Genomic DNA, 24,216 nt, shown 5'->3' with positions numbered 1-24,216 from the left:
GAGATCACACGGTTCTTTAAAAATCTTAATTTTCTTATAGGTGTGACTTAAATCTATAATACATGGAGATTTTAATCAACAACTAGATAAAAAAAAATCATGAAAAGCAAAAGAAATATGAAGAGTTAGAGGGGTAGAAGCAAAATAAAGAAAAAAATTTAAAATATCCATAACATAAAGCTAAGATCAATATAATTTGATGAAAACTTCAGCCCTAACTAATAGGGACCTTCAGTAATTTCTTTTTGCTCTATTGTCGTACTTGACTTGAGTATTAAGATTATGCATATCCTGCCTCTGGCAGGTCCTTGATTAACTGTACAACTACTTTGCAAGCATTTATAGCTGCAAGAGGCCCAAAGGTCTGAATCGGGTTCTCTCCTGCTTGCCTTCCTGCTAAATCTGATAACCCTCGGATCACAATCACCGGGAAGCCATTTGACAAGCTTGTCTGCCACAACCACCAGTTATATTAGCCAAGTTTTAGACAAAAATGGGGGAAAATATCAGTTCAGCAATTGGATACTAACCATTAATTACTACAGCCGAGCTTTCCATGTCCACTGAGGAAACAAGAAAAGTTTGAAAAAGGAAGTTCCTGTAAGCTGCATTGTCCACAAAAGTGTTGCCTGTTGATCCCCTAAGACCAACAACTAGCTTGGGCTTCTTTGGTAGATACAAACTCGAATTCACACATTGCACCAGTTCGATTCCCTGTTGCAACCAATGTTTTCTAAGGCGATTTTGAGGCGAGCCCGGGGCGCGCTCCGGTGTGAGGCGACCGGAAAACGCCTCGCCGGTCTAAACTGAGGCTTGCTGCTGGAAAAGCGTCCGCCTAGGTGTCGGGGCGGCCATTTTTGCCGAAGGCGAGGTCTGATGCGGCGGGAGGCGGAAGGAAGAAGATGGAATAACGTGTATTTTTGTTTCTCCTTTCCTTCAGCCAAAACGACGTCGTTTTATACAGGTCCCTTTTCTGAAAATTTCTTTGGGCCAATCCAATATAGATAGGTAACATGCAAAAGATAATGGCCCATTTACATATTCAAAGCCAAAAGCCCAAAGAATTCAATAATCTGATAATATATTTATTAGTTTATATTTTTATGTATTTGAATATAATTTATAAATGTAATATATTAGAATATTATTTGCGGAAAAAGCGGTCGCCTCATCGCCTTGAGGCACTCGCCTCGCGAGGCACTAATAAGACGCATTCGCCTTCGCTTTCGCATTTGAAAACATTGGTTGCAACAAGACACGAGTTACATTTAGAATTACTATCAGTCATTTTCTACAAGTCTGCAGTGTGATCTTGCAAAGACTTAAATAGCAATGAGGTTATCGATGTCTAACCTCCAAATGGGCAGCAACCAGAAGCCACTTTCACTCTTTGCCCAAAACAATGGCCGAGCAGTATTTGGATTACCGGACTCAGAATATATAGAACCGTTCATTTCTAAATCCAATGTATCCCAACAGGTTCTCTCCTCCTTTTGGTTCATTATTGTATACTTCAAAGTCTAATTGTGCAACATCTTCCAGATCCAAAGTTCCATTGGGTTCTGTTAGTAAAGAATTTGATGCAATCATGAGGAAAAACAAATGGTAGAAATAGAATCACATGAAAGATGAAAATGTGGATAGAATATAATTTACCACCCAATCCCATATGCCAGTGTGAGCAAACTGTTGAGGAATGGTAACATCACCAATAGACATAGAGTTATTGGCATTGCCAGCTATGCCAAAGTGAACAATTCCGACAACGTCAAATAGATCCAGCATTTGCTGTGTTGCTGCGCGCAGCAGCATTTACCTGATAAAACAATCTGATATATGGCTTAATCATGCATGTTTCATACTTGTTTAGTAACTTAAGGAACAGTAGGAAAGTATGGTGTACCATTCCAACTCCACATCTCAGATAGACGACTTTCTTATCATGGATCTTTCCCACTCCGAATTTTAGTGTTGCACAATGCCGACTATGTTGTTCTGAATTCTGATCGATATGGGAATAATAATGTGTTGTGAACTTGTGATGGGAACCTATCATTGTGTCACATGTGTATACATATATGTAGGCTTTGCCTCTATTGTGTAAATTTGTGTCGTTAAAGAGATACTTATATGGAGGGTTGGTATTTTGTTCGACTCTTGATCGGGTTGGTATTTTGTTCGACTCTTGATCTTATAAGTTCTGTCTTGGTTGTTCATTTTATCATAGGGAGGGGACCTTAATTTCAACTATTTCTCCATTATTGCCTTAAGATCTAAAGGATTGGATAGTGAAGAGGGCAAAGACCTAATGCGGTGTGGTGGTTGTTGGGTGAGGTGATGTTAGTATGCAAAGGTTGTAAGCCTCGAGGTTAAATATCGGCATTCAAGATCTGCTAGAGAGTGGACTCTAGGTTGATCGTTGCTTGGCTCAATCCGGCTGTAATGAAGAATTGTTGCTTCATGGCAAATGTGGAGGATCCGATAACAGAGAAACAAAATATTAGAGAAAGATTTCATCTTGGGTAGAAAATTAAAAAGCGAATTTTGAATAGGGCAGGGTAGCAATAAGCAAACATTTTTTTAATTTAAAATAAAATTTAAGTAAATTTGGACCACCCAGCCGACGAATCATCATGCGTAATTTGTTTCAATCAACATAAATTAACCTCTCTGCTAATCATGTAATAATAATAATCAATACTGGTCTCTTTTTTCTCTTCCTGAATGAAAGGTTGCCACTTCCACTTCCATAGAAATTCTATATTTGTGGTGTGGTCTTCTTGCTCTCCTCAGCCTTGGCTAGGGTCTGGCGTTTCCCTAGTTTCCTGCCTACCATTGTTTTGGCGATGAGAGTCAGGGTATCGAGGGAATGTCCCTATGTAGCATAGTGAGACCGGGTATTTTATTTTTCCCTTTTCTTTCGTTTTATTGTTTTCTTGATCCACAAGACATTAGGATTCATTGATCCACAAGACATTAGGATTCATTGATCCACTATTCTCTAATAACAAAAGTAATAAGAATAATCACTGACCCGCAAGTTACAACACTTGATCCCCAAGTAAGAAGGACCTCTTCTGTTGGTTGACATCAGCCCTATATATACACCTGAACACCTCTACCCACAACCAATTTGTCAATTGTTTTCTTCAAATCATTTGAAAACGTTCTTGTGAGACTAGGTCATTAGACTGCGTGTCCTGAATCATGAGTAATAATACAGAAAGCTCCCGCAGTGCTCTGGCCAACACTCTTGAACGGCGCTTCTTTTACATCCCTTCTTTCAAGATCTACGGCGCCGTTGCTGGCCTGTACGACTATGGCTCGCCCGGCTGCAAACTCAAGAAGAATGTCCTTTCGCTTTGGCATCAGCACTTTGTTCATGAAGAGAACATGTGGGAGATTGACTGCCCTTGCCTCACGCCAGAGGTTGTTTTGAAGGCATCTGGCCATGTAGATAAGTTCACTGATCTCATGGTTAAGGATGTGAAGAAAGGGACTTGCTACCGGGCTGATCACTTGCTCAAGGATTTCTGCAATAAGAAGCTTGAAGATCAGGACCGTCGCATTAGTCCAGAGATGGCAATGGAGCTGAAACAAGTGCTTTCGAAATTGGATGGTCTATCAGCTGAAGAGCTGGGTGCATGCATCAAGAAATATGGGATTAGAGCCCCCGAAACAGATAATTATCTCTCAGATCCTTATCCTTTCAACTTGATGTTTCAAACATCAATTGGTCCGTCTGGTTCGAGCACTGGTTTCTTCCGCCCAGAAACTGCACAAGGCATATTTGTGAATTTTATGGACATTTACTATGACAACGGGTGCAAGCTGCCTTTTGCTGTTGCTCAAGTTGGCCAGGCTTTTCGAAACGAGATATCTCCTCGCCAAGGCCTGTTGAGAGTCCGCGAGTTCACACTCGCGGAGATTGAGCACTTTGTTGATCCTGAAGACAAATCTCACGTGAAATTCCCCACCGTAGACAAGTTGCAACTTCCTATGTTCCCAAGGGATGAACAAAAGCCCGGCCAATCTGCAAGATTAATCTCTCTGGGTGAAGCAGTGCATTCTAAGATTGTGGAGAATGAAACTCTTGGCTACTTCATTGGGAGAGTATATCTCTTCCTCACTCGTCTAGGTATAGACAAGAACCGTATAAGGTTCAGGCAACACCTTGCTAAAGAGATGGCTCACTATGCTGCTGACTGCTGGGATGCTGAGATTGAGACTTCCTATGGCTGGATTGAGTGCGTCGGTATTGCAGATAGATCTGCATATGACTTGAAGGCTCATTCGGGGAAAAGTCGTCTCGAGGCACATGAACAACTTTCAGAACCAAGAGAAGTGGAGAAATTGGTTATATCTCCGGTAAAGAAAGAGATTGGCCCTGCTTTCGAGAAGAAGCAAAAGAATGTGCTTGAAGCTTTGGAGGCTATGGATGAAGAAGAAATTTCAAAAATGAAGGCCGAGTTAGACTCCAAGGGGGAGGTGGACTTCTTTGTCTGCACTCTTGGGGAACATGTGTCTATTAAGAGCAGTATGGTGACAATTTCAAAGGTTAAAACAAGAGAACATCAAAGAAAATTCACACCCTCAGTAATCGAGCCTTCATTTGGTATTGGGAGGATTATATATTGTCTCTTTGAGCATTCCTTCTACACCAGACCAGATAAAACTGGGGATGAACAATTGAATGTGTTTCGGTTTAACCCACTTGTGGCGCCTTTTAAGTGCACAGTTTTCCCTCTGGTTCGGAACCAGCAGTTTGAGGAGGTTGCCAAGGACATTTCCAAGTCATTGACTTCTGCTGGCATATCGCATAAAATGGATACTACAGGTACCTCGATTGGGAAACGTTATGCACGTACTGATGAGCTCGGTGTACCCTTTGCAATCACGGTTGATTCTACATCCTCAGTCACAATTCGAGAAAGAGACAGCAAAGATCAAATCCGTGTTAGTGTGAAGAAGGCAGTATCTGTTGTGAAGGAGCTCAGTGAGGGGTTGAGGACTTGGGAAGATGTGTGGTGGTCACCTAGTCAACGGTGGAAGAGATTCTGGCGTTCCTGCTTCAGATTTATATTGTCTAGAAACTAATCTTATTGTTCATATTAGTTATTGTATTAGTTATTTAAATCTGTTAATCTACCTTCATTACTGGAAGAACAATCCGTCATTCTGTGGCCGTTGTTGTATTTAACTTTGACAGCTACATAGTCAACAGTTCTTCGATCACTCATTTTATGTCCTATGGTCTTTGAATGTTCCATTCAGTCGCTAAGAGTGTGTTTGGATGAGGGAAAAAATGATGGAATTTAATTGAAAGTGAGGATTTCATAATTCCTAAAAGCCAATTCCCTCGTTTGGCATTATCAGATTGGAAATTTTAAATTTCTCTGTGGAAAAAAACGAAGGAATTCGTTATTTAAATTTCTCACTTCAATTTCCACCAAAATAGGTGTCATTTACGAATTCCTTTGCAGTATTCAATTTTTATTTCTAAAACAAGACTTTTTTCTATTTTATCTTTTTATTTTTTTTAAAACTTTCTTAATTTATTACACATTTCAAATCCTAAATAGATGCAACCAAACAATAGAAAATGCAATTAATGGAATTTTAGATTGATGGAATTAGAGATTCCATCATTTATAAATTCCTACGGATTTTATAATTTTCTCATCCAAACGCACCGTAAAGGAAGATGCAGTGGTTATGCTATAACATAAAAGCTAAGATCAAGATAATTTGATGAAAACTTCAGGCCCTAACTAATTTTATTAATTTGATAATTTTAGTAATTTCTTTTTGCTCTACTGTCATACTTGACTTGAGTATCAATTAAGATTATACATACCCTGCCTCTGGCAGGTCCTTGATGAACTGTACAACTACTTTGCAAGCATTTATTGCTGCAAGAGGCCCAAAGGTCTGAATCTGGTTCTCTCCTGCTTGCCTTCCTGCTAAATCTGATAACCCTCTGATCACAATCACCGGGAAGCCATTTGACAAGCTTGTCTGCCACAACCACCAGTTATATTAGCAGTTTTAGACAAAAATGGGGGGAAAGATCGGTTCAGCAATTGGATACTAACCATTACTACAGCCGAGCTTTCCATGTCCACTGAGGAAACACGAAAAGTTTGAAAAAGGAAGTTCCTGTAAGCTGCATTATCCACAAAAGTATTGCCTGTTGATCCCCTAAGACCAACAACTAGCTTGGGCTTCTGTGGCAGACACAAACTCGAATTCACACATTGCACCAGTTCGACTCCCTGAGGCAACGTACAAGACACAAGTTACATTTAGAATTACCATCAGTCAGTTTCTACAAGTCTGCAGTGTTCTCTTGCAAAGACTTAAATAGCAACGATTTTATCGATGTCTAACCTCCAAATGGGCAGCAACCTGAAGCCACTTTCGAGTAGTCTTTGCCCAAAACAATGGCCGAGCGATATTTGGATTACCGGACTCAGAATAGAACTGTTCATTTCTAAATCCAATGTGTCCCAACAGGTTCTCTCCTCCTTTTGGTTCATTGTATACTTCAAAGTCTAATTGTGCAACATCATCTCCAGATCCAAAGTTCTATTTGGGTTCTGTTAGTAAAGAATTTGATGCAAATCATGAGGAAAAATAAATGGTAGAATCACATGAAAGATGAAAATGTGGTTAGAATATACTTTACCACCCAATCCCATATGCCAGTGTGAGCTAACTGTTGAGGAATGGTAACATCACCAATAGACATAGAGTTATTGGCATTGCCAGATATGCCAAAGTGAACAATTCCGACAACGTCAAATAGATCCAGCATTTGCTGTGTTGCTGCAGCAGCATTCACCTGATAAAACAATCTGATGGCTTAACTTTTTCCTCTCACCAACTAAGATTTTAAGATTTTGGGGATCGTGTTTCATACTTGTTTAGTAATTAAGGGACAGTAGAAATATTCTCAAAAAAAAAAAAAAAAAAAAAAGGGACAGTAGAAAAATATGGTGTACCATTCCAACTCCACATCTCACATAGACGACTTTCTTATCATGGATCTTTCCCACCCGGAATCGCCTACCTGCAACGCAACACTACCTTTTATACTGTGAAATTCTTGTTCAAAAGGTTGGAAAGAAAGAAGGGGAGAAAACACCTGTACCGACCTGAGAAATCCAGAGAAGGATGCTTTGGATTAGGCTTAAAAGCCCCGGTGAGGAAAAAAGCAGCCTCTTCTGGTGGATAAACTGTGATGAGGCCAATGTAAGGCCCCTTCCGGTTTATTTCTTGGATGAGCTTCAAAGATCTCCTATTGAGTGGCAAAGAAAATGAAGAAACAACTAGTAGATTGATCATAACCAGAGTAAGCAAGCATTCTGCAACTTGTTTTGGAGCCATAGTCGTCTCCATGAAATAAATGGAACAAAAATTATTGAAGTCGTTCAGAACTACCAGCCATGGAACACTAGTATATAAGACACTTGGTCCTTGGCTACACTTCCACTTTTAGAAATGAGGTTTGGCAGAAAGGACAGCGTGTGGCTAATTCTTTATATGAAACAAGTCTACGACGACTAAAAGGACTTTTTGTCTTTGCTGTTCAACATTAGACCAGTCAAAAAAAGCACATGCATGTTGGACCATCTCAAAATTACATAATAAATCATGGTGACAACGACAGAAACCGTAAAATCTGAGACGGCCATGGATTGAGCTGACTTGAGCTGATCTCAATCTCAAGAATCAAGCGCATGCTCTTCATGAATTCTCAACTCTATGGCAACCCATGTTCATGGAAGATGCACTCTATATAGTTTATTGTTTTGCTTGATAATACAAATCTGCACATTATCAATCTGTCACGAGATTTGCAATCTATCGCTTTCCGGTTTCACTAGAGTTGCCAATTATGCCATGCTGTAGTTTTTTTCTAACAATAAACTGCATCTGCATTCATCTCAAGAAGTTTAAACAAAATGAAAAATGATCTTTCAAATGTAAAGATCTTAAAACTTTCATTAATGGATGGTAGTTTTCAATACAATAAACAAGTAACGATCCCAGCCCCTTTACAGACCCTACAATTAGGACCTCACATAGTACAAAACTATGCCATACAAGGCATGAAAATGGGTGGAAAAACCCTTCTCACATACTAAGTTTTAGGCATCAACAGAAAGACGGAGCTTTGCACATTGAAATGATGAATCTGCAGACCCCAGCACCTCTTTCATTAATCTTATCAGTGGCATCCTTGTTCCTCTGCAATACCATAATCTCAAAAGAATATCTGTCAAAACCAAAACCGTGAGCAGATTTCACCTATTCTGAAGCCCCTCAATTGCCTTCTTCCATTGCCATGCTCTTTGTTTTGCATCCTCAAATGACAGTACCTTTTTGGGCTGGGTAAAAGGAAATGCAACCAATTAAAGACTCAGAAGCAATTTTATCAAACATGTAGTCAATCATATTTCTTGCCGCTCCACAATTTTATATCATATTGTTCTACATAAATTACAGCATTGAGATGAATACAGCAAAAGCTGAGAAAAATAGGGCAAGGAGAGCATACCGTAACAATTTTGAACTGTGAAGGACTAGCAACTTGGACATTGAGATCATTAGAGTTGTCAGACCAAATTATATTTCCCTTCATCAACAGCTTTGCAGGATCCACATATATCAACTTTGGCTTGTTGGTGAGAATAAGCTGCACCTTCTTGCTTGTCAGTTTTTGAAGTTTCTTCACCATTGAGATCATGAGAACAGACTCACCAGGGTCAAGGAATTGTTGCCTGTTAACAACAGAATTTATTACTATACTTGAGTTCACAACAGATTTTGCAACTGAAAGAACTTCGGTCTCTTGAAACTGAAAATTAATGATGCTAAGTAGGAAGCATAGATATTGAGACAATACCATTTTGAATCAAAGGAGTCAATTGAAGCTAGCCTAGTTACATGACCAGATGCTTCAGAAGAGGATGCTGAACCAGTGTTACCCTCATTTTGTCTTGCTGCGCCATCTCCAATATGTGAAGGGTTCCATGAGTTATCACGGACATCATCAGCCTCACCTGACTGAATGTGAAAAAGGATTTTTTAGAAGCAAAAGAAGAACAAGGCAAGGAACAGTTGGATTTTTTTTTTATAGTAATAAATTAAAGCAAAACAGAAGCCATACCCCCGGCTCCAAGGCAAGTTTTGGAGGGGTTTGCGCTCTTAAATTTTTCCAGTCGACTCCCTTAAAGAATGGATGCATCTTCAGTGCAGCATAACCATCGCGTCCAGCACCAGGCCTCCTACTGGGATCTAAATCCTGCAACAGTTGGGCGGTAATTGAAGGCTTCATCAACATACTAGTTGCAACATCCAAAATAACTACACATTCTATATACATATATTGATAATTGAGGTCACTTTGAGAATCACACTGTCTAGTTTCTTTTTTCTTTTCTTTTTTGGTACAGTCCCACTGTCTAGTTTCTAAAGGTATATCATAGAGATAACATAAGTACTAAGAATGGGGGGAGGGGAGACTAAGTCAATAGCAAAGCATGACTAATAGAAGCTAGAATAACAACAAGTATGAGTTGGTAGCTTACCAATAAGCGATCAATAAGGTCTTTAGCTTCGTCTGAGAAATAATTTGGAAACCTAATATCTCTTGCTATAATTCTTTGAAAAATAAGCCACTCGCTTGCATCTTTGAAAGGAGAAGTTCCTGAAAGCATTTGGTACAAGGTGCAGCCAAGTGCCCAGAGGTCATTTCTGTGTTGATATGTTCAAACGAGAGGAAAAAAAAATGTTATCCTACATAGGTCATATACTAATGAAAGCAGAAACAATGAACACAGAGAGAGAGAGAGAGAGAGAGAGAGACTACTTCCCAAATATTAGTTAAGAGATCTACAAATTTTACACTAAGTTGAACATATCATTTAGAAATGAAGTACAGGGCTTAGCAACTCAAACATAAATCCCTTACCCAAAAGTTGCAGGGGAAGAATTCAGGACTTCTGGAGGAACATATGCAGCTGTCCCAACAAATGTACAAGCCTTATCATCTACAGAAAACATCAACATATCAGTTTCATCATATTGTTCAAGCAATGCAGGCTTATGATTAAAATTGTAATACCTGATGCTGCATTTGGAAGGACTGTAATTTGGCTATCCTGCATAGGCTTTACACTCCCAAAATCAGCAACCTTGATATTACCCTCTGCTGTAAGTAACAAATTCTCTGGCTGCCATTTGAAATCAATTAGAATATGCATAACTCCATATGACCTTAAAGTATACAAGTATATTCTTAAGAAAATACCTTTATATCTCTATGTATCAATCCCATACTGTGTATATATTCAAGTGCGTCTACAACTTCTGCTGCATAGAAGCGAGCTTCGTCCTCAGACAGACGACCTTTCTGCACACAATTTAACGAAATGATGCATACAGTAGGATGATCTAGAGGGATAAAGCACCATGAACTAAAAATATATTAAAAAACAAAACAGAAAATGAAAATAAAGAAAATTTTCACACTATACTTTGGCATGTTCTTATATCTTAATACTAGGGAAATCATTTGGAGCTCAACAGGCATGATCAGTTGTGCAAGAGTCAACATAAAAAAATTGGAAAGGTAATAAATTTCAAGAATAAAACACAAATACTGCAGTACAAGAATGAAGCTGAGTGAAGAAAAGACCATTAAATGAACTATTCTCATGGAAAAATCAGATGCGGAGATAACTCCACAATAACCTGAAAAGCATGTGTGGTAAGCAATCAAGGTTCAAGCTTACCCTTGTTATTTGATCAAAGAGCTCTCCACCTTCACAGGATTCCAGTGCCATATCTTCACAGAAAATTAAGGAGACAAGCGTCAATGAGATTCCAGAATGGCACACAAACAATAGAGAAAAAATGTGCTAAAACAAGTACATAGGGACTAAAAAGAGGTAACGTCCAAGAATACCTACACAGTGAAAAGGAATCCTGAAAAGTGAAAAATAGCCGCACAACACCTGGATGATCCAGCTGATCAAGAACAATACGTTCCAGCTTCACATAAGCTGTTTTATTTTCTTTGGTGATGAACTTTTTGTCCATGATCTTTAATGCGTAGACAATTCCTGAATCCTTCTTCCTTGCTCTCACAACCTGCAATTTATGGAAATAACAGACATATAAGAAACTACAAATTTGAGCACTGTAAACAGTTCAGCAACCTCAAGCAGTGTATGAGAGATAAATTCTTTCTTTTGAATCATGTTCACTAAAACAGTAACCACATAACATTTCCTTTATAGAGAGTCAGAAATCTCGTGTGGAAGTGCCGCTCATTGAAACCAAGATATGGTACTGCATTTGCACATCAGTTTTCATCATCCTCTCATTCATAACAAAAGAATCGAAAAAAAATCAGACTGGCAGGAAAAACCATCAGAAAGGAAAACGGAAGAATGGCGTTAAAAACTCAAGGAATATGCTCCTGTCACAAATACAGAGAGAGAGAGAGAGAGAGAGAGAGAGAGAGCAAGAAATATGAGGGAGCATGTATGAATTCAACTACACGATAAAAGAAAATGCATTCTACGTAGAATGATGCACACAATCTTTTATTTGTAATAAAATGCTTAAGTTGTCAGTTACGCAGCAAACTAATTATACAAATTGAGAGAAATATCAAAACTGTAACATCATTTCGGGTCCCCTCCATCTCACTACCAGACATACCATTATCACAAACTCCCGTGTCTTTTAGTTATCTGTAAGCTCACAACAAGCATATGCAGATTAGGAGCTCTATCACTCTCGGAGCAAAGAACTCATGCCCATATCCGAACTCACATATCCTTCCCTAAAGACACGAGCAGGACCACCCCTCAAACCAGACGTTTCTAGGTTCTAAACAATTAATACAATCTACAAGTGCATATAAGCGCCTATTAAAAATCCCAATAACTCCTTCCAGCAAATCATACCATGCTTAACACCAAAGCTACCACTTATGCAACATGCAACACATTAATTTTCAAATCAATCACATAACTACCAAACCAGACCATGTCAAAACCAAAGCTACAATAGAACCCAGATGACAAAACATATTGACAAAATGAAAGCAATAAAAACCCAAAAAGGAAATTCAATAAAGCAGAGACCTTTGAATAGGAACCAACGCCATAGATCTTGCCCAATTCAAAGTCTTGGATGGTGAAATTCTCTTGGGGAGCCCTGAACGCAAAGTTCTTGGCTCTCTGAACATTACTATTAGCACCACCACCACCACCACCATTAGAAGAAGAATTCCCCTGAATCTTCAACTTGGCATCAAAATCTTTCTCCATTGCCAACATATCTATTTCTCTTTCTCTATCTCTATCTCTCACCCAATTCGTCTACATAGTAACCCCACTTTCTCTCTCTCTCTACAAAACCATTTTCTCTCTCCTTGGGGGGAGAACAAAGACCATGAATTGGGTGTGGTTAGAGAGCCAAGACTCTATCTTTTCCTCTGCAAAAAGGAAAAAGGTGAAGAATTGGATTCCTTGTTGTGAAATGTGGGTTAATGGGTATGTGTGTATGCCCTATTTTCTGAGGAGGTGAGCAGCTTTAGCTTTGGTGATTCCAATTTCAAAACCCTAGAAAGTAGAGAGGAATTGGGTAATTGGGAAAGGAAGGGAGTTAGAGAGATAGAGAGAGAGAGAGTGTGTGTTGGAATTGGGAGTTATATTAGTTGTTTTTGTATGGAGGAGAGGGAGGTATGGGGATGGAAGAAGAAAAAGAGAAGTGGGCACATGCCACATGGGATTCAATGATGGATGGATATATGAGTCCCAATTCAATTCCAAGGCCTAAACTCTAAAAAAGGAAATTTGATGCGATGCATATGCTTAATGCTTAATGCTGGGGTTATGATTCTAAAGCTCTTTAGGCCTTTTATGGATATACATAGAAAGGACCATTCCAATTTCCCCATTGGGGGGTCTTTCTCTAGAGTTTTAAGACTCTAGCTTCCTTCTCCTCCTGAAATTCCAAAGTCTCAATTCAGGCCAGGCTGGTATAGTAGAATGAACTTCTATACCGGATTGTGGTTGCACTATATTGTCATGTACCCCACATCTCGAAGGACAGGTCGAGATCAAGAAACATTCTTAACACCTTGTTTTACTTTGTAACGTCACTTCAAGCAATTGGTCGAACACTTCATTTAAGTCGCTCTCTCAGCATAGCTAGCTTGCCTGTGACAAAGCCTCTTTGCTCGAAATTATCACTCTATAATGTTTTAACAATTGCTTAGCACTTCAAACATTTGACAAGGCAAATTGCCAACTTGAATCCGCCACCAAGCGCTAGGTCGTATGGGGAGTGCGCCTTTGAGCAAAGCAGTGACATATAACAATTATAAGGCAGGGGGTGAGTGGATTGAACTCCATCTATCAAGGAGTTTAATCAATATCAAATATCAGTCCAACATTCAAATCGAATGATCCACGTGTAGAACAATTTCTGTGGTTAAGAGAAGAACTTTCGATGCAATGTTTTTTGGCCACACCATTTTAGTTGTAGCCTTGTTGGTTAGCTATTGACTTCATGCAAACAGCTGACAAATGAAATGCAATAATGCTTTTGCAGTACATTTCAAGCTGTCCATGCAAAGACTGATGAGCTAGTGATGGGATGGTCCTGCTACTTCCAATTCTCTTCTAAGATAAGAGTTGTCGGAAGTAGATAGTGATGCAACAAGTATAAATTCAAATGTAAAAGGTTAACAGGTAACACATAAAGGGTATCCTGAAAAGAAAAAGAAAATTCATATGGTACTTAGTCTCGATCAAATGGTCCTGTTAGCAGCTAAAGTATGATAGGTAATACTGCCACAGAAAAGAGAATTGCAAATATTTTCCCTGAGTCGCCTGTAGCAGAAACACTTGAGAGCTTTGTCTAAAACTTGCTATAGCATATTTTCAATGTCATTAACACTCAATGTTCTTGATTGCCCGGACCATGGCCATTTTGTTGGTCTTCCTCCTCAACAACCGCTCCTTCCCCATAATGAACCCATGGTAAGACCGACTCAAACAAGACCGCTAATGGATTTCGATTTGCAACATCACGGGGAGCATGGCCACCCTCATTTAGATTGACTAGATGCTGCTCATTATGCACAACATCCTCCATCCTTGCATTGGCCATAAAATGTTGCAAATTTTCAGGTGGGGCAGCAGGCAATGTATAAGAGAAATCTGAAACCAACAAGTGGGAATACCTGTATAAAACAACAGGCAGGCGGTCAGTCATAATCATTCTTTGAAACACATAACAGTCCCAAATTCAGGCTTAACTATCCACATATAAACTTTTTTAAGTTAGTGCAAAAATATTTATTAACCTACTACTTGAAATAGAAAAGGGGTAGCTGAAGTGCAACAATGTGACAGCATACTTACTCATTCTTGTCAGATGAGAATGCTTCTTTTCTCACACATGCCCAATCATTCTTTTCACTACTATTCTGTCTTAGAGTCTCGATCACGAGCTGTGCAGCTTCCCGCAGCAATTTCTGCAATTCTGGAAGCCTCCATATAATATGATTACTCTCAACGTATATGTTAACCAGGTGGTCCAAGGATGGGATTCCTACTTCATCTGCTTGGAAGAATGCATTTTTGAGTATATCCGTCCACACCCGTTCCTTCAAAGGAACCTTTGCCACTAGTTTCTTGAGGACTGTGGGATGAAGCATCAATGCCTGCTTCATAAGATCAGTCGAAGTAGCCTTGGTGGTTTCCATAGCTGGATCTTTCGAAGATTCCGCTTTCTCAAGATACAATCGGCATACGGCAAGGGAATATGAAAAATTTGGAAACAACCATAGGGTGTTATCACTTTTATATTCTTCAGAGAAACGTTCTAGCCATGCATACTCCTCTGCCCTCACCGCAAAATAGTCAATACAGAACATGGCCCCCATTGGATCATCAGTATCTAGTGACAGTAAAAACTTGCAAACTTCTAAAGCAGATCGATGACAGCCACGTCTGTCCATACTTTTCATGTGAGTAAAAAGTGCAACAAACAGCGGTTTGTTTGCTTCATGGCTGTATTTCACTTGGCAATCACCCTTAAAGGGAGTGAACATTGGAGACCATGCACATTCCAAAGCATATAAGCACTTTGAGATAGCATCTGCTGACATTTGATGCTCACCCACAAACTTAAAGTACTCTGCCATGGTTAGTAGCGAATCTAAATGGTAAGGATAGTATAATAAAACACTTGCAATGGCATTGAGATCATGTATAGCTTTGGCAGATTCAAATGCACTCTGAGCTTGACGGTAGGCTGACGAATAGGTATATCTGCAGATAAGAGAAACGAAGAATATGATGCATGCCAAACCAAAAATTTATAAGATCAAATATCACAAATCATGATAGTACTGCTTCTGAGCATGTTTTTGAAAAATTCTAATGTGCAAAAAAAAAAAAAGGGACTAACAAAATCTAAAAGAATAAAAGAAAGAAAGCAACCACAAAAATATAGGTTGAAGTAAAAGATCATTCTCAGCCTTGGGATTGTTGCTCAACCAAATACTATGAAAAAATACACCAAAGTGGGATCTAAAACAGAGTTACCATTGCCTACACATCAGCACTAGACAGTTGTCTTAATAGCTGGATCATGATTATATTTTGTGAAGAGTGCATTCCTTATCCGTTAGCATTTTGTAACTTGACACAAGAATTAGCCAATTTGATATTGTACAAGGTTCTGCATTTAAGTATCACCAAACAGGAAATTGCATCTGGTTCTATTTTTCAATTGCAAAGGCAAAACATTTCTGTGATAATACAGGTTCAAACTTCAAGTCACATTATGATTTTGTATTTAAGAACTTTCCTTGGTGATACTCCACATTCACATGAATATGACGGCAAACAAAATTAACCCCATTAAACTAGTCATACTTCCATTTGCAGCTATTTTCTACCACAATCAATATAGGTCCAACCAAATATGGCTATGGCTTATACTACCTACTCGAGAACTCTTTCTTGATGATGGCAAACAATATCTACAAAGTTTAAGCCCACTACAGTAACATTAAGTAACTTTTCCTACTTGCAGAAAAGTTGGGATAACTAACACGTCATGCAGCTATTTCAAATTACAAGACTAAGCAACAGACCATGCTCTTACCGATAATCATAGTATCCATTGGGGGAGTGAAGGAGTTCCATGTTCATAGCACCGTCCCAGCGAGGCCAATGCTCCAACGGAGTGACAAGGAAAGACTTCCTATGAACTGCGCCGCGTCTTCCACCACGCGCCATTCTAGAGCTTCCACTCTGTTGATTCTTCTCAAACGACTTGACCACCTTAGCCCCAAAGATTCTTCGCATCTCATTGTCGGCATTCAAGTACTTGGGATCCACTTGCAATATGAAGGGCACATACTTTTCATACGAATGCTTAACCGCATCACCACCAGCCCTCGTCTCGGCTTGTCTTTCATGCGCATACTCATAGAATTCTTCCAGAACCTCATCCGGCGACTTTTTAACTCTCGGTGAAGCTGCATTAGAAGAAGAGCCCTCTTTGCCTTTCTTCTTCTTCTTCTTCTTGGATTTTTGACTGGATGTCGAAACCACATCAGCACTAGGCTTCACCACACTCGAGGGTTCATCAACAGTTTCTGACTCATCCTCCTGCACCCACCCGAAAACCAAAACTTAACATCCAAACTAACCCTTCTACATAATCCAACAGCTTAATCTCACACACTAAAATTCACAACTTTAATCTCAAATTCCCTTTCAGTTTCTTAAACCCTAAATTGAATCAGAACTCACGACTAAACCCTTTTACAGAATCCAATAGCAACCCAACAACCCTTGGACTATTATAAAGTACGGAAATTTGAAACCCTAAATTGAATGCGGAAAAAAAAAAAAAAAATCGAACCTGGTGGTCGTCGGCATCGTCTTCCTCTTCGTTGAGGAGGTCGAAAGGGTTGACCTTTGCTTTGCCGTTGAGCTGGCGGTGGTCGTCGTCTTCTTCTTCGTGGTCTGATTCCAGTTGTCGCTCCTCTTGTTCTTCCTTGAGAACTTTCTTCAGATACCGAGCAGACATGGTTACAGAAACCCTAAATTTGATTTTGGCGAAATTCTCAAAGGCTCTAAATCGAATCAGCTTCACAGCTTCAAGCCTTCAAGCCTTCAAACAAAAAGAAGAAGAGGAACTTTTTATCTTTGCTTGTAATACGACTTCAGTCAGATGGTCGTTTCCTCAATCTTCCACGTTATATTTATTTATTTATTTTAGTTTTTTTTTTTTTTTTAACACATTGACAATTCAAAAACACGTCGGTCGGTTTACTCGAGACTATAGCATTACTTTCACCCATATAGTCGAAAATTTCAAACACATCATTTTTCCTATCAAAATTATGGATTATACAAAGCAGCGTTTCATCGATTTTGTGTGTGAATCATACAACACAACTCAATTTTTATTTAATTTTCAATATAATTCCTTAATTTAAGTTAATGTATTTTTGATATACGAACACCAACAGTTCTAAATCAAAACCTCGTTATACTTTAATTTGGGCGCTATAAAAATGAAGCTTATGATTTAACTCACAAGGCGAGTCAGAACACCATAAATTTTTTGCTCGATATTACCTTATTTTCTACTCCTAATTGGAACTGGAATTAAAAGAAAAGCCAAGTAGCATCCTAGCAATGCCTACCGCTATCATTTTGCAGTCTGCGTTAATAGATTTATTTAGTTAAAAAAAGTTTCCTATTCCCATGAGGAAGTTTTTCTTCGTAACTCATCTCCTATTCCCATGAGGAGACATTTCCTTTATAACTTGTTTCCTATTCTCAGGAGGAAGACTTTCCTTCGTAACTTATCTCCTATACCCATGAGGAGGACTTTCCTTCATAACTTTTACTATTCTCAGGAGGAAGACTTTCCTTCATAACTTATTTCCTCTTCTCAGGAGGACTTTTCCTTCATAACTTCTTTCCTATTCTCAGGAGAAGGACTTTCATTCATGAGTTGTATAAATAAGGCAGTAACTAAGCTGTAAGTTCACATATTCGAACTCTGTTTTTCTCTCAATTCGATCTACCTACATACATTCTCTTTTATCCTGCCATACCATCTTAGTTTTCTTATAAATCACTCCTCCTCTGAATCCCTATACGGTCTATACCAGATCTTTAAGATGACGATGGCTGGTAATCCTGGTATTGAGAATGAAGAGTACTTCACACCACCACGTAGCTTCTCATCATCATTGAAAATTCCGAAGAATCTCTCAAGATCTGATGATAATGAAAAGACTCATAAGCTTCGGAGAAACAAGTACTCCAAAGCAATTTTGAAGCACTTAAACAAGGCTAAAGCCATCAAAAAGCCAATAAACCTCGCAAGACGTCATGAGCTTCCTGGGATTAAGTGGTCCAAGTCGATTTTACAACACGTAAAAGGTTGTGTACTCATCAAAAAGCCAACAACAATTGGTGACACCATGTCAATAAACCCATCAGACAACAGCCGAGGGCTGTTGTCTGATTCAGAAAATTTCTGTTGTCTAGTAGCCTGATATCTCTTAGGCTTTCAGACGACAGATATTACCCGTTATCTATATTTCACTCAAACAACATAGGCCGGCCAATAATCTGTTGTCTGATTGTGTCGAGATATGCCAAATTATGACTTTCTGAGGTTGAAGATGTTATCAAACGACAGTATTATGTTGTTGTAAAAGATTCTGGACAACATCTATTCATAAAACTCTATCGTATGTATTTCATTAAGACGACAGAAATCTGTGGTGTGAATATATAGAGTTTTGATCTATCTTGGTTATTTTCTGTTGTGTGAATCAATTGTGGACAACATATATTTGTTATGTTCTGTTGTTTCTTTTTAACTAAAATGACAGAAATATGTCGTTTGAATATGTAGAGGCGTGAACTTTCTTGGGTCTTTCTGTTGTGTGACTCAATTATGAACAACATATACTCATAAAGTTCTATTGTTTCTTTTTTACTAAAATGACAGAAATATGTTGTTTGAATATGTAGAAGCGTGAACTTTCTTAGGTCTTTCTGTTGTCTGATTAGCCTAAGGACTATAGTTAGCCTGCTTCATCTGTGGTTTATGGTGATTTCAGACAACAGACATTTGCTTGAATTTTGTTGTTTGATGTTGATTCAGATTTGAGCTTGTTTTGGTTCTTATGCCTGTCAACTAACACCTCCAATCTTGACATAATAAGATACATAGACACAAGTACTAGCTATAGGCAAAGAATCAGTTATATATATATATATATATGAATCTTTATATTAACAACTCCAAATGTACAAGTCATCAATGCATTATCTTGACTAATTACATAGAAACAAGTAGTCAACACAACCTTGTGCCTTGAGCAGCTTCAGTTGTAAGCATTTTCTTCTACTACCTCTGTTCATTCCAATTCTGAAGCAGAGGCTCTTCTCACATGGTGAAATGCTACAACTCTGTCGCCCGCTTTGAACTTCTGAACTCCTTGTCCAACATCGAACCTTTATTATTTAGTCTTGAGCTACCTGATAATTATCCAATGAGTAGGCAATAACAAAATGGAGAAATCCCAATGTACACATAATGTTATGTTAATTAATACAAGAGGCGCACCGCAAACACATAAATTGAACATGATTTAAGCAAACCTGGTATAGGAAAAGTAGCAATCCATGAGCAGAATTGACCCATCTAAGAGGAGTTGAATCCAACCTTGGTGAATATATCTAGGCAAAAAAGTTTTACTCACATAGCCAAGCAGCGCAAATGTGAGCAAGAATATGAACCCTGTGAGTGTTATCTGGCAAAAAATAAAATATCAGCAGTGAGTGCTTTTGGTAAAAAAATTAAAAAAAAGTAATAATATGATCCTTGCTCTCTCCACAAGTCCATTCCATATTCAGACTAGTTGCAAGCATAGAAACTAGAGACTTCCCAGGCACTGAAGCTGTGTATTTTTTTTTTTTTTTTTTTTTTTGCATTTGTTCCTGAAAAATGTGAAAAAACCATTTTACCAAAATCAATGCAAGTACCATTTATCAATGTCTACGTATACATGCAATATAGCCTAAAAAGGAAGTGTGTTGAACATGATCACTATAGCAGACCAAAATAAATAAATAAAAGCACAAAACTACCATACCATCTGCAAGCATCTTGTCAAAGCTTCCCTTCTTGTATGCACCATACTCCTAATGATATAACAACCACGTTTTATTAGAAGAAAATCATACCAACAGTTATTTCTCAGGCTAAGTTAAAGTCTAAAATCCAAAGCACAAAATATGAACTTGTGAAAAGTTTAAAGCTTTAATCAATGCAAAATGGTAAAGACTCAAGAGCAATCTAAAGCTTGTGAAAAGTTAGTACATTAGTACATTAATCTAAGGCAGTTACTGGTACCAGCTTGGTCATCAAAATTTTGACAAAATGACCCCATTTGGATGAGTGATTTGAATCCCAAAAACACAGCTAATATTCTATAGTTTAATAGCTTGATTAAACTATTAACAATAGATATTTACATAAAAGACGTAACCGGAAGTAATGCATGATTTCAAATAATTACTTCTATCCAATTAGTTCAAATACAATGGACCATAAATAAAATGCATGGCCTAATAATGTCTGGGTCTATCTATGTTCCTTTGAATCCTAATGTTCTGACAGGTTTTCTTAACAAATAATTTTTTTAAGTTAGTACAAACCATTTTTACCATATTATATATAAAGATAACGCCAAGTTAGTACAAACCATACCACAAAAACAAGGTCCATATTGTTTTCAGCAGCAGCAACATATTTTTGAATGCTAACTAGTTTCTCTGAACTGTACGAGAGTCCTGAAATGCAAAAATACATCATGACATTCATAATGGATGTGACATGAATGCTTCCAAAGTGTTATACTCACCTACTTTCCGGGAGTTAACAGGTAAATACTGTGTCATAGGGTTCTTGATCATACGCATAAGTTTCTCACGCTTACCAACGGCAGATATACTCAGTTTCTGTGGCAGCTGCACTGCAAGGTGAATTGCAGGATTAAATAAACCACTAAACGGGTTTTCAAGAAAAAGCAAAGAACATGATAGAAGTCAGTTAAACTAAGGCATCGCCACATGGATGGTGGTCAATGTTGGCTGCTCATTACAGGCATTTACATTCAACATGCTTTTCTTGTTTTACCGTTGTTAGCTAAGTATATATTTGCATAGCATCAGAAATAAGATGAAAGATGATGATATTCCTCCTCACATTTTATCAGAACAGAAACAATTTATAAAGCATAATGTAAGACAAGGAAATAAGATGGACTTACACATGACACCAGAGAATAGCTTAAACGTCCTTGGGATACGAACATATGGTTTAATCTCAATAAGTTTACCATCCTCGGTCTTCATATACAGCATTACAAAACACTATGAAATCCATGTTGCATTAGTAGTAACTATTGAGTTTCACTGATCACCCACATTTTCACTGATCACCCACATAAAGAAACCAAGACACAATAGCCATTTGGTAAAGTTCATAATCTCCAATAGATTGTATGGCTCTGGAGTGGACGATTTCTGGATATCAGAAAGCACAATTACACCTTCCATGATCATTTTCCTTTACAACTCATATCGTTTTTCCACCTTTCTTAGTTCCACCATCTACTTTTTCAAACCGTCTGCCCACTTCCCTTTACATGCTACTTTTTATTCTGATGCATTTGGATGTCATAATAAGGTTATATTACAAAAAGTAACACTCAAACACCCCCCCCCCCCCCACCCACTCCATAGAGCCAATTATATGAAATATGTTTAGTTCCTTCTTTTATCACACATAGAACTACCCAAACAGCTTAAGCCACTACTTTGAAGAATCTATTGAATATCAAAGCTACACTGCATATAAACGTAAATACGACCTCCACAAACCAATGTTAACTAACTTCATCACTAAAGAAGTAATTTGTATTTCAATTTTCTATCTCAGATTACTGTTCTATAACTACAAGTAGCAATGCCCTCAAACTGCAGTTGGTGCATGAAACATTTGCAAACTATCCCAGTTATTGAGCAAACACATGACTTAGTGATCAAAGAAATTGTCTAAACAAGTAATCAAAATCTCTTTCTCTCAATTCTCTGAGAGACATATACTCGAAAAGACCGAAAAATTAATCAAAATCTGAAGCAAATTTTTAAAAGGATCTAAAATCAAGAGCGAGAAGGAGGATATCGGATACCTTGACTCTTTTTGTGGCCACCACTTGTTCCACTTCATGCACAAACTGATCGAATGAGTAATAGGGCAGCAAATGAGAGTGCCACTCTGTGTACAACCCAATTAGGTTCCCCAAATCCCTAACCTGCAAAAAAACATTGACATAAAAACAAAAAAAAAAAATTAAAAAACAGAGCAAAGACATGGATAAAACTATATCACTAATAATTTAAGTTAACAATTTCATCACATAGATGAGGAAAGAGCGAGGACCGCAGAGGGAAGGCCATACTGCCACTACCAGTAAAGCAAGAGAAAAAAAGTAGGGAGTAAAATTACCTCTTTAAGCTTTTTTGAACCAACTAGCTTTGAATCTTCAACTGAACCCCAAATTCAAAATCGGAATGTGCAAAACATGTACAAATTCATCTAGATCTGGAAAACACCAAGAAGCTGAGAACTTGCAAATATATAGAAATAGAGGAAAAAGTGAAAGAATGAGAGAGAGATTGAATACCCATCTCTTCGTGAGTGGAGAAGTGGTAGTAATCAGTGGGCTTGCCCTTGACATTTTCTCTTTAGCTTTTGGATTCAACCCATCTCTTCATGTACAAATTCATCTAGATCTGGAAAACACCAAGAAGCTGAGACCTTGCAAATATATAGAAATAGAGGAAAAAGTGAAAGAATGAGAGAGAGATTGAATACCCATCTCTTCGTGAGTGGAGAAGTGGTAGTAATCAGTGGGCTTGGCCTTGAACTTTTCTCTTCAGCTTTTGGGTTAAAGAGATAACAGGCTCCGCTTAAACCGCCTGTGTTGCTGCCTAGGCAAAGTGAGATGAATACTTAGGGTTGATTCATTGAACAGAACAGTTGGAAGCTCGTCGAGCTTATCGAAGAGGAGTCTGCAAATAAGGGAAAGAAGAAGATGGCTAAGATTCAAGCTACCATGAATTGATCGAGATTGATGTTGGATTGGGTTTTCCTTTCAAAGATTTCTGTTGTGTACCAGAGCGAGGGAGAAGATTGGTTTGAGAGCGAAAGCGAGCTGAGAGACTGTTTCTAGGTTACTATCAGTTTGACGAATTTGTCGGGCCAAAATATGATTAAGTGTTAGACGAATATGTCTTCACGTTGTGCAAAAAAAAAAAACAGAAAGGAAGGGGAAAAAAAAAACCAAACAAGTGAGAATCAATCTCAGTTTCTTGCACAACAGAAATCTGTTGTCTGAAACACAACTTTTAGAAACAGTTCCTTTCACAAAAAAAAAAAATCTCAAACAACCAAAACTAAATCAATCTCAGTTTAATGAACAACAGAAATCTGTTGTCTGAAACAAAACCTTTTTCAGAAACCTCATTTACCATGATATACACTATATTCAGACAACAGAATTTTTTCATTCTGTCGTTAAAATTATTCAGACAACAGAAAACCATCATTCTGTCGTCTGAGCTCTGTCGTCTGATGGGTTTATTGACGTAGTGTGATGACAAAGAAACTAGCAGCAACAACACCCCTACTCTTTTCGAAGACAAATACTACGAAGCGATTTTGCAGCACTTAAACAAGGCTTATCTAGCCATCAAGAAGTCAATAAGTAAGGCAAGATGTCATGAGCTTCCTGGAATTAAGCGCTCCAAGGAGATTTTACAACACAGTCAACACTTAAAACAAGACTAGTGTACCCATCAAAAACCCAACAACTACATGTGGTGGTAACGAAGAAAGTCCTGAATTTCCTGGAAACAAGCCATCCAGCAATAACTCTACTACTGGCTTGATCAATATGACGAAGACAATGACTATGAAGCTGAAGACGAAGAAGGAGAGGATGGAGATAAACATGATCAACCATCTAGTGTGTACTTTCTTGTGATGTTAAATGAATCCTTGAGG

General features: G+C 38.2%; 5 protein-coding genes and 1 pseudogene across 8 annotated transcripts; 1 reads left to right on the top strand and 5 right to left on the bottom strand.

Annotated features, from left to right (window-relative positions):
• Positions 1-250: 250 nt before the first annotated feature.
• Positions 251-1,816, bottom strand: LOC133713751 (bark storage protein A-like; annotated as a pseudogene).
• A 1,102-nt stretch (positions 1,817-2,918) lies between these two features.
• Positions 2,919-5,275, top strand: LOC133715745 (glycine--tRNA ligase, mitochondrial 1-like). Its single transcript, XM_062142374.1, has one exon. It carries the CDS (start codon positions 3,208-3,210, stop codon positions 5,095-5,097), a length of 1,890 nt encoding a protein of 629 aa, XP_061998358.1. The 5' UTR covers positions 2,919-3,207; the 3' UTR covers positions 5,098-5,275.
• Positions 5,276-5,733: 458 nt separating this feature from the next.
• LOC133715746 (bark storage protein A-like) lies at positions 5,734-7,501 on the bottom strand. Its single transcript, XM_062142375.1, is given in 7 exon segments — positions 5,734-6,018; positions 6,096-6,275; positions 6,391-6,576; positions 6,579-6,599; positions 6,689-6,844; positions 7,005-7,072; positions 7,158-7,501. Coding segments are annotated over 7 exon segments (1,026 nt in total). The 5' UTR covers positions 7,402-7,501; the 3' UTR covers positions 5,734-5,847.
• Positions 7,502-7,968: 467 nt separating this feature from the next.
• On the bottom strand, positions 7,969-12,753 carry LOC133718356 (3-phosphoinositide-dependent protein kinase 2-like). The gene is made up of 11 exons (XM_062145186.1): positions 12,165-12,753; positions 10,980-11,160; positions 10,803-10,855; positions 10,319-10,420; positions 10,133-10,241; positions 9,980-10,058; positions 9,597-9,762; positions 9,176-9,310; positions 8,912-9,072; positions 8,564-8,786; positions 7,969-8,393 (listed from the first exon to the last, which is right to left on the bottom strand). Exons 1-11 carry the CDS (start codon positions 12,357-12,359, stop codon positions 8,310-8,312), a joined length of 1,488 nt encoding a protein of 495 aa, XP_062001170.1. The 5' UTR covers positions 12,360-12,753; the 3' UTR covers positions 7,969-8,309.
• A 984-nt stretch (positions 12,754-13,737) lies between these two features.
• On the bottom strand, positions 13,738-17,257 carry LOC133718355 (uncharacterized). The gene is made up of 4 exons (XM_062145184.1): positions 16,972-17,257; positions 16,207-16,715; positions 14,454-15,365; positions 13,738-14,272 (listed from the first exon to the last, which is right to left on the bottom strand). Exons 1-4 carry the CDS (start codon positions 17,137-17,139, stop codon positions 13,987-13,989), a joined length of 1,875 nt encoding a protein of 624 aa, XP_062001168.1. The 5' UTR covers positions 17,140-17,257; the 3' UTR covers positions 13,738-13,986.
• A 2,111-nt stretch (positions 17,258-19,368) lies between these two features.
• Positions 19,369-23,390, bottom strand: LOC133718208 (ribosomal RNA small subunit methyltransferase NEP1-like). 4 transcript variants are annotated; one of them, XR_009850148.1, is made up of 9 exons: positions 23,026-23,390; positions 22,835-22,943; positions 22,657-22,752; positions 22,340-22,462; positions 21,008-21,118; positions 20,854-20,936; positions 20,237-20,285; positions 19,743-19,894; positions 19,369-19,619 (listed from the first exon to the last, which is right to left on the bottom strand). XR_009850148.1 is itself a non-coding variant. In XM_062145027.1 (5 exons), the coding sequence occupies exons 1-5, from the start codon at positions 21,507-21,509 to the stop codon at positions 19,836-19,838; spliced, it is 396 nt and encodes a 131-aa protein (XP_062001011.1). In that variant the 5' UTR covers positions 21,510-21,844; the 3' UTR covers positions 19,369-19,835. The 4 variants fall into 4 exon arrangements, 1 of the variants encoding a protein (XP_062001011.1); XR_009850149.1 differs by lacking the exon at positions 20,854-20,936; XR_009850147.1 differs by lacking the exons at positions 22,340-22,462; positions 22,657-22,752; positions 22,835-22,943; positions 23,026-23,390 and adding an exon at positions 21,416-21,844.
• Positions 23,391-24,216: the final 826 nt, after the last annotated feature.

This window comes from Rosa rugosa, chromosome 6, assembly GCF_958449725.1.
Source record: "Rosa rugosa chromosome 6, drRosRugo1.1, whole genome shotgun sequence".
Lineage (NCBI taxonomy): Eukaryota > Viridiplantae > Streptophyta > Magnoliopsida > Rosales > Rosaceae > Rosa > Rosa rugosa.
The sequence above is the reverse complement of the archived record's forward strand: the minus strand, read 5'-3'. Positions and strand labels throughout refer to the sequence as shown.

What these genes read in the sequence shown, in the direction of transcription:
- LOC133715745 (XM_062142374.1), top strand. Translation starts at nt 3,208, where the DNA reads ATGAGTAATAATACAGAAAGCTCCCGCAGTGCTCTGGCCAACACTCTT.
- LOC133718356 (XM_062145186.1), bottom strand. Translation starts at nt 12,359, where the DNA reads ATGTTGGCAATGGAGAAAGATTTTGATGCCAAGTTGAAGATTCAGGGG. An exon ending in GACTCCTTTGATTCAAAATG is followed by an intron (nt 8,787 to 8,911) that starts GTATTGTCTCAA and finishes TGTTGTTAACAG; the next exon opens with GCAACAATTCCTTGACCCTG. An exon ending in CACAGTTCAAAATTGTTACG is followed by an intron (nt 8,394 to 8,563) that starts GTATGCTCTCCT and finishes CCTTTTACCCAG; the next exon opens with CCCAAAAAGGTACTGTCATT.
- LOC133718355 (XM_062145184.1), bottom strand. Translation starts at nt 17,139, where the DNA reads ATGTCTGCTCGGTATCTGAAGAAAGTTCTCAAGGAAGAACAAGAGGAG. An exon ending in AATGGATACTATGATTATCG is followed by an intron (nt 15,366 to 16,206) that starts GTAAGAGCATGG and finishes TCTTATCTGCAG; the next exon opens with ATATACCTATTCGTCAGCCT. An exon ending in TTCTCATCTGACAAGAATGA is followed by an intron (nt 14,273 to 14,453) that starts GTAAGTATGCTG and finishes TGTTTTATACAG; the next exon opens with GTATTCCCACTTGTTGGTTT.
- LOC133718208 (XM_062145027.1), bottom strand. Translation starts at nt 21,509, where the DNA reads ATGCTGTATATGAAGACCGAGGATGGTAAACTTATTGAGATTAAACCA. An exon ending in GCTATTCTCTGGTGTCATGT is followed by an intron (nt 21,119 to 21,415) that starts GTAAGTCCATCT and finishes TTCACCTTGCAG; the next exon opens with TGCAGCTGCCACAGAAACTG. An exon ending in TGTTAACTCCCGGAAAGTAG is followed by an intron (nt 20,937 to 21,007) that starts GTGAGTATAACA and finishes TTTGCATTTCAG; the next exon opens with GACTCTCGTACAGTTCAGAG.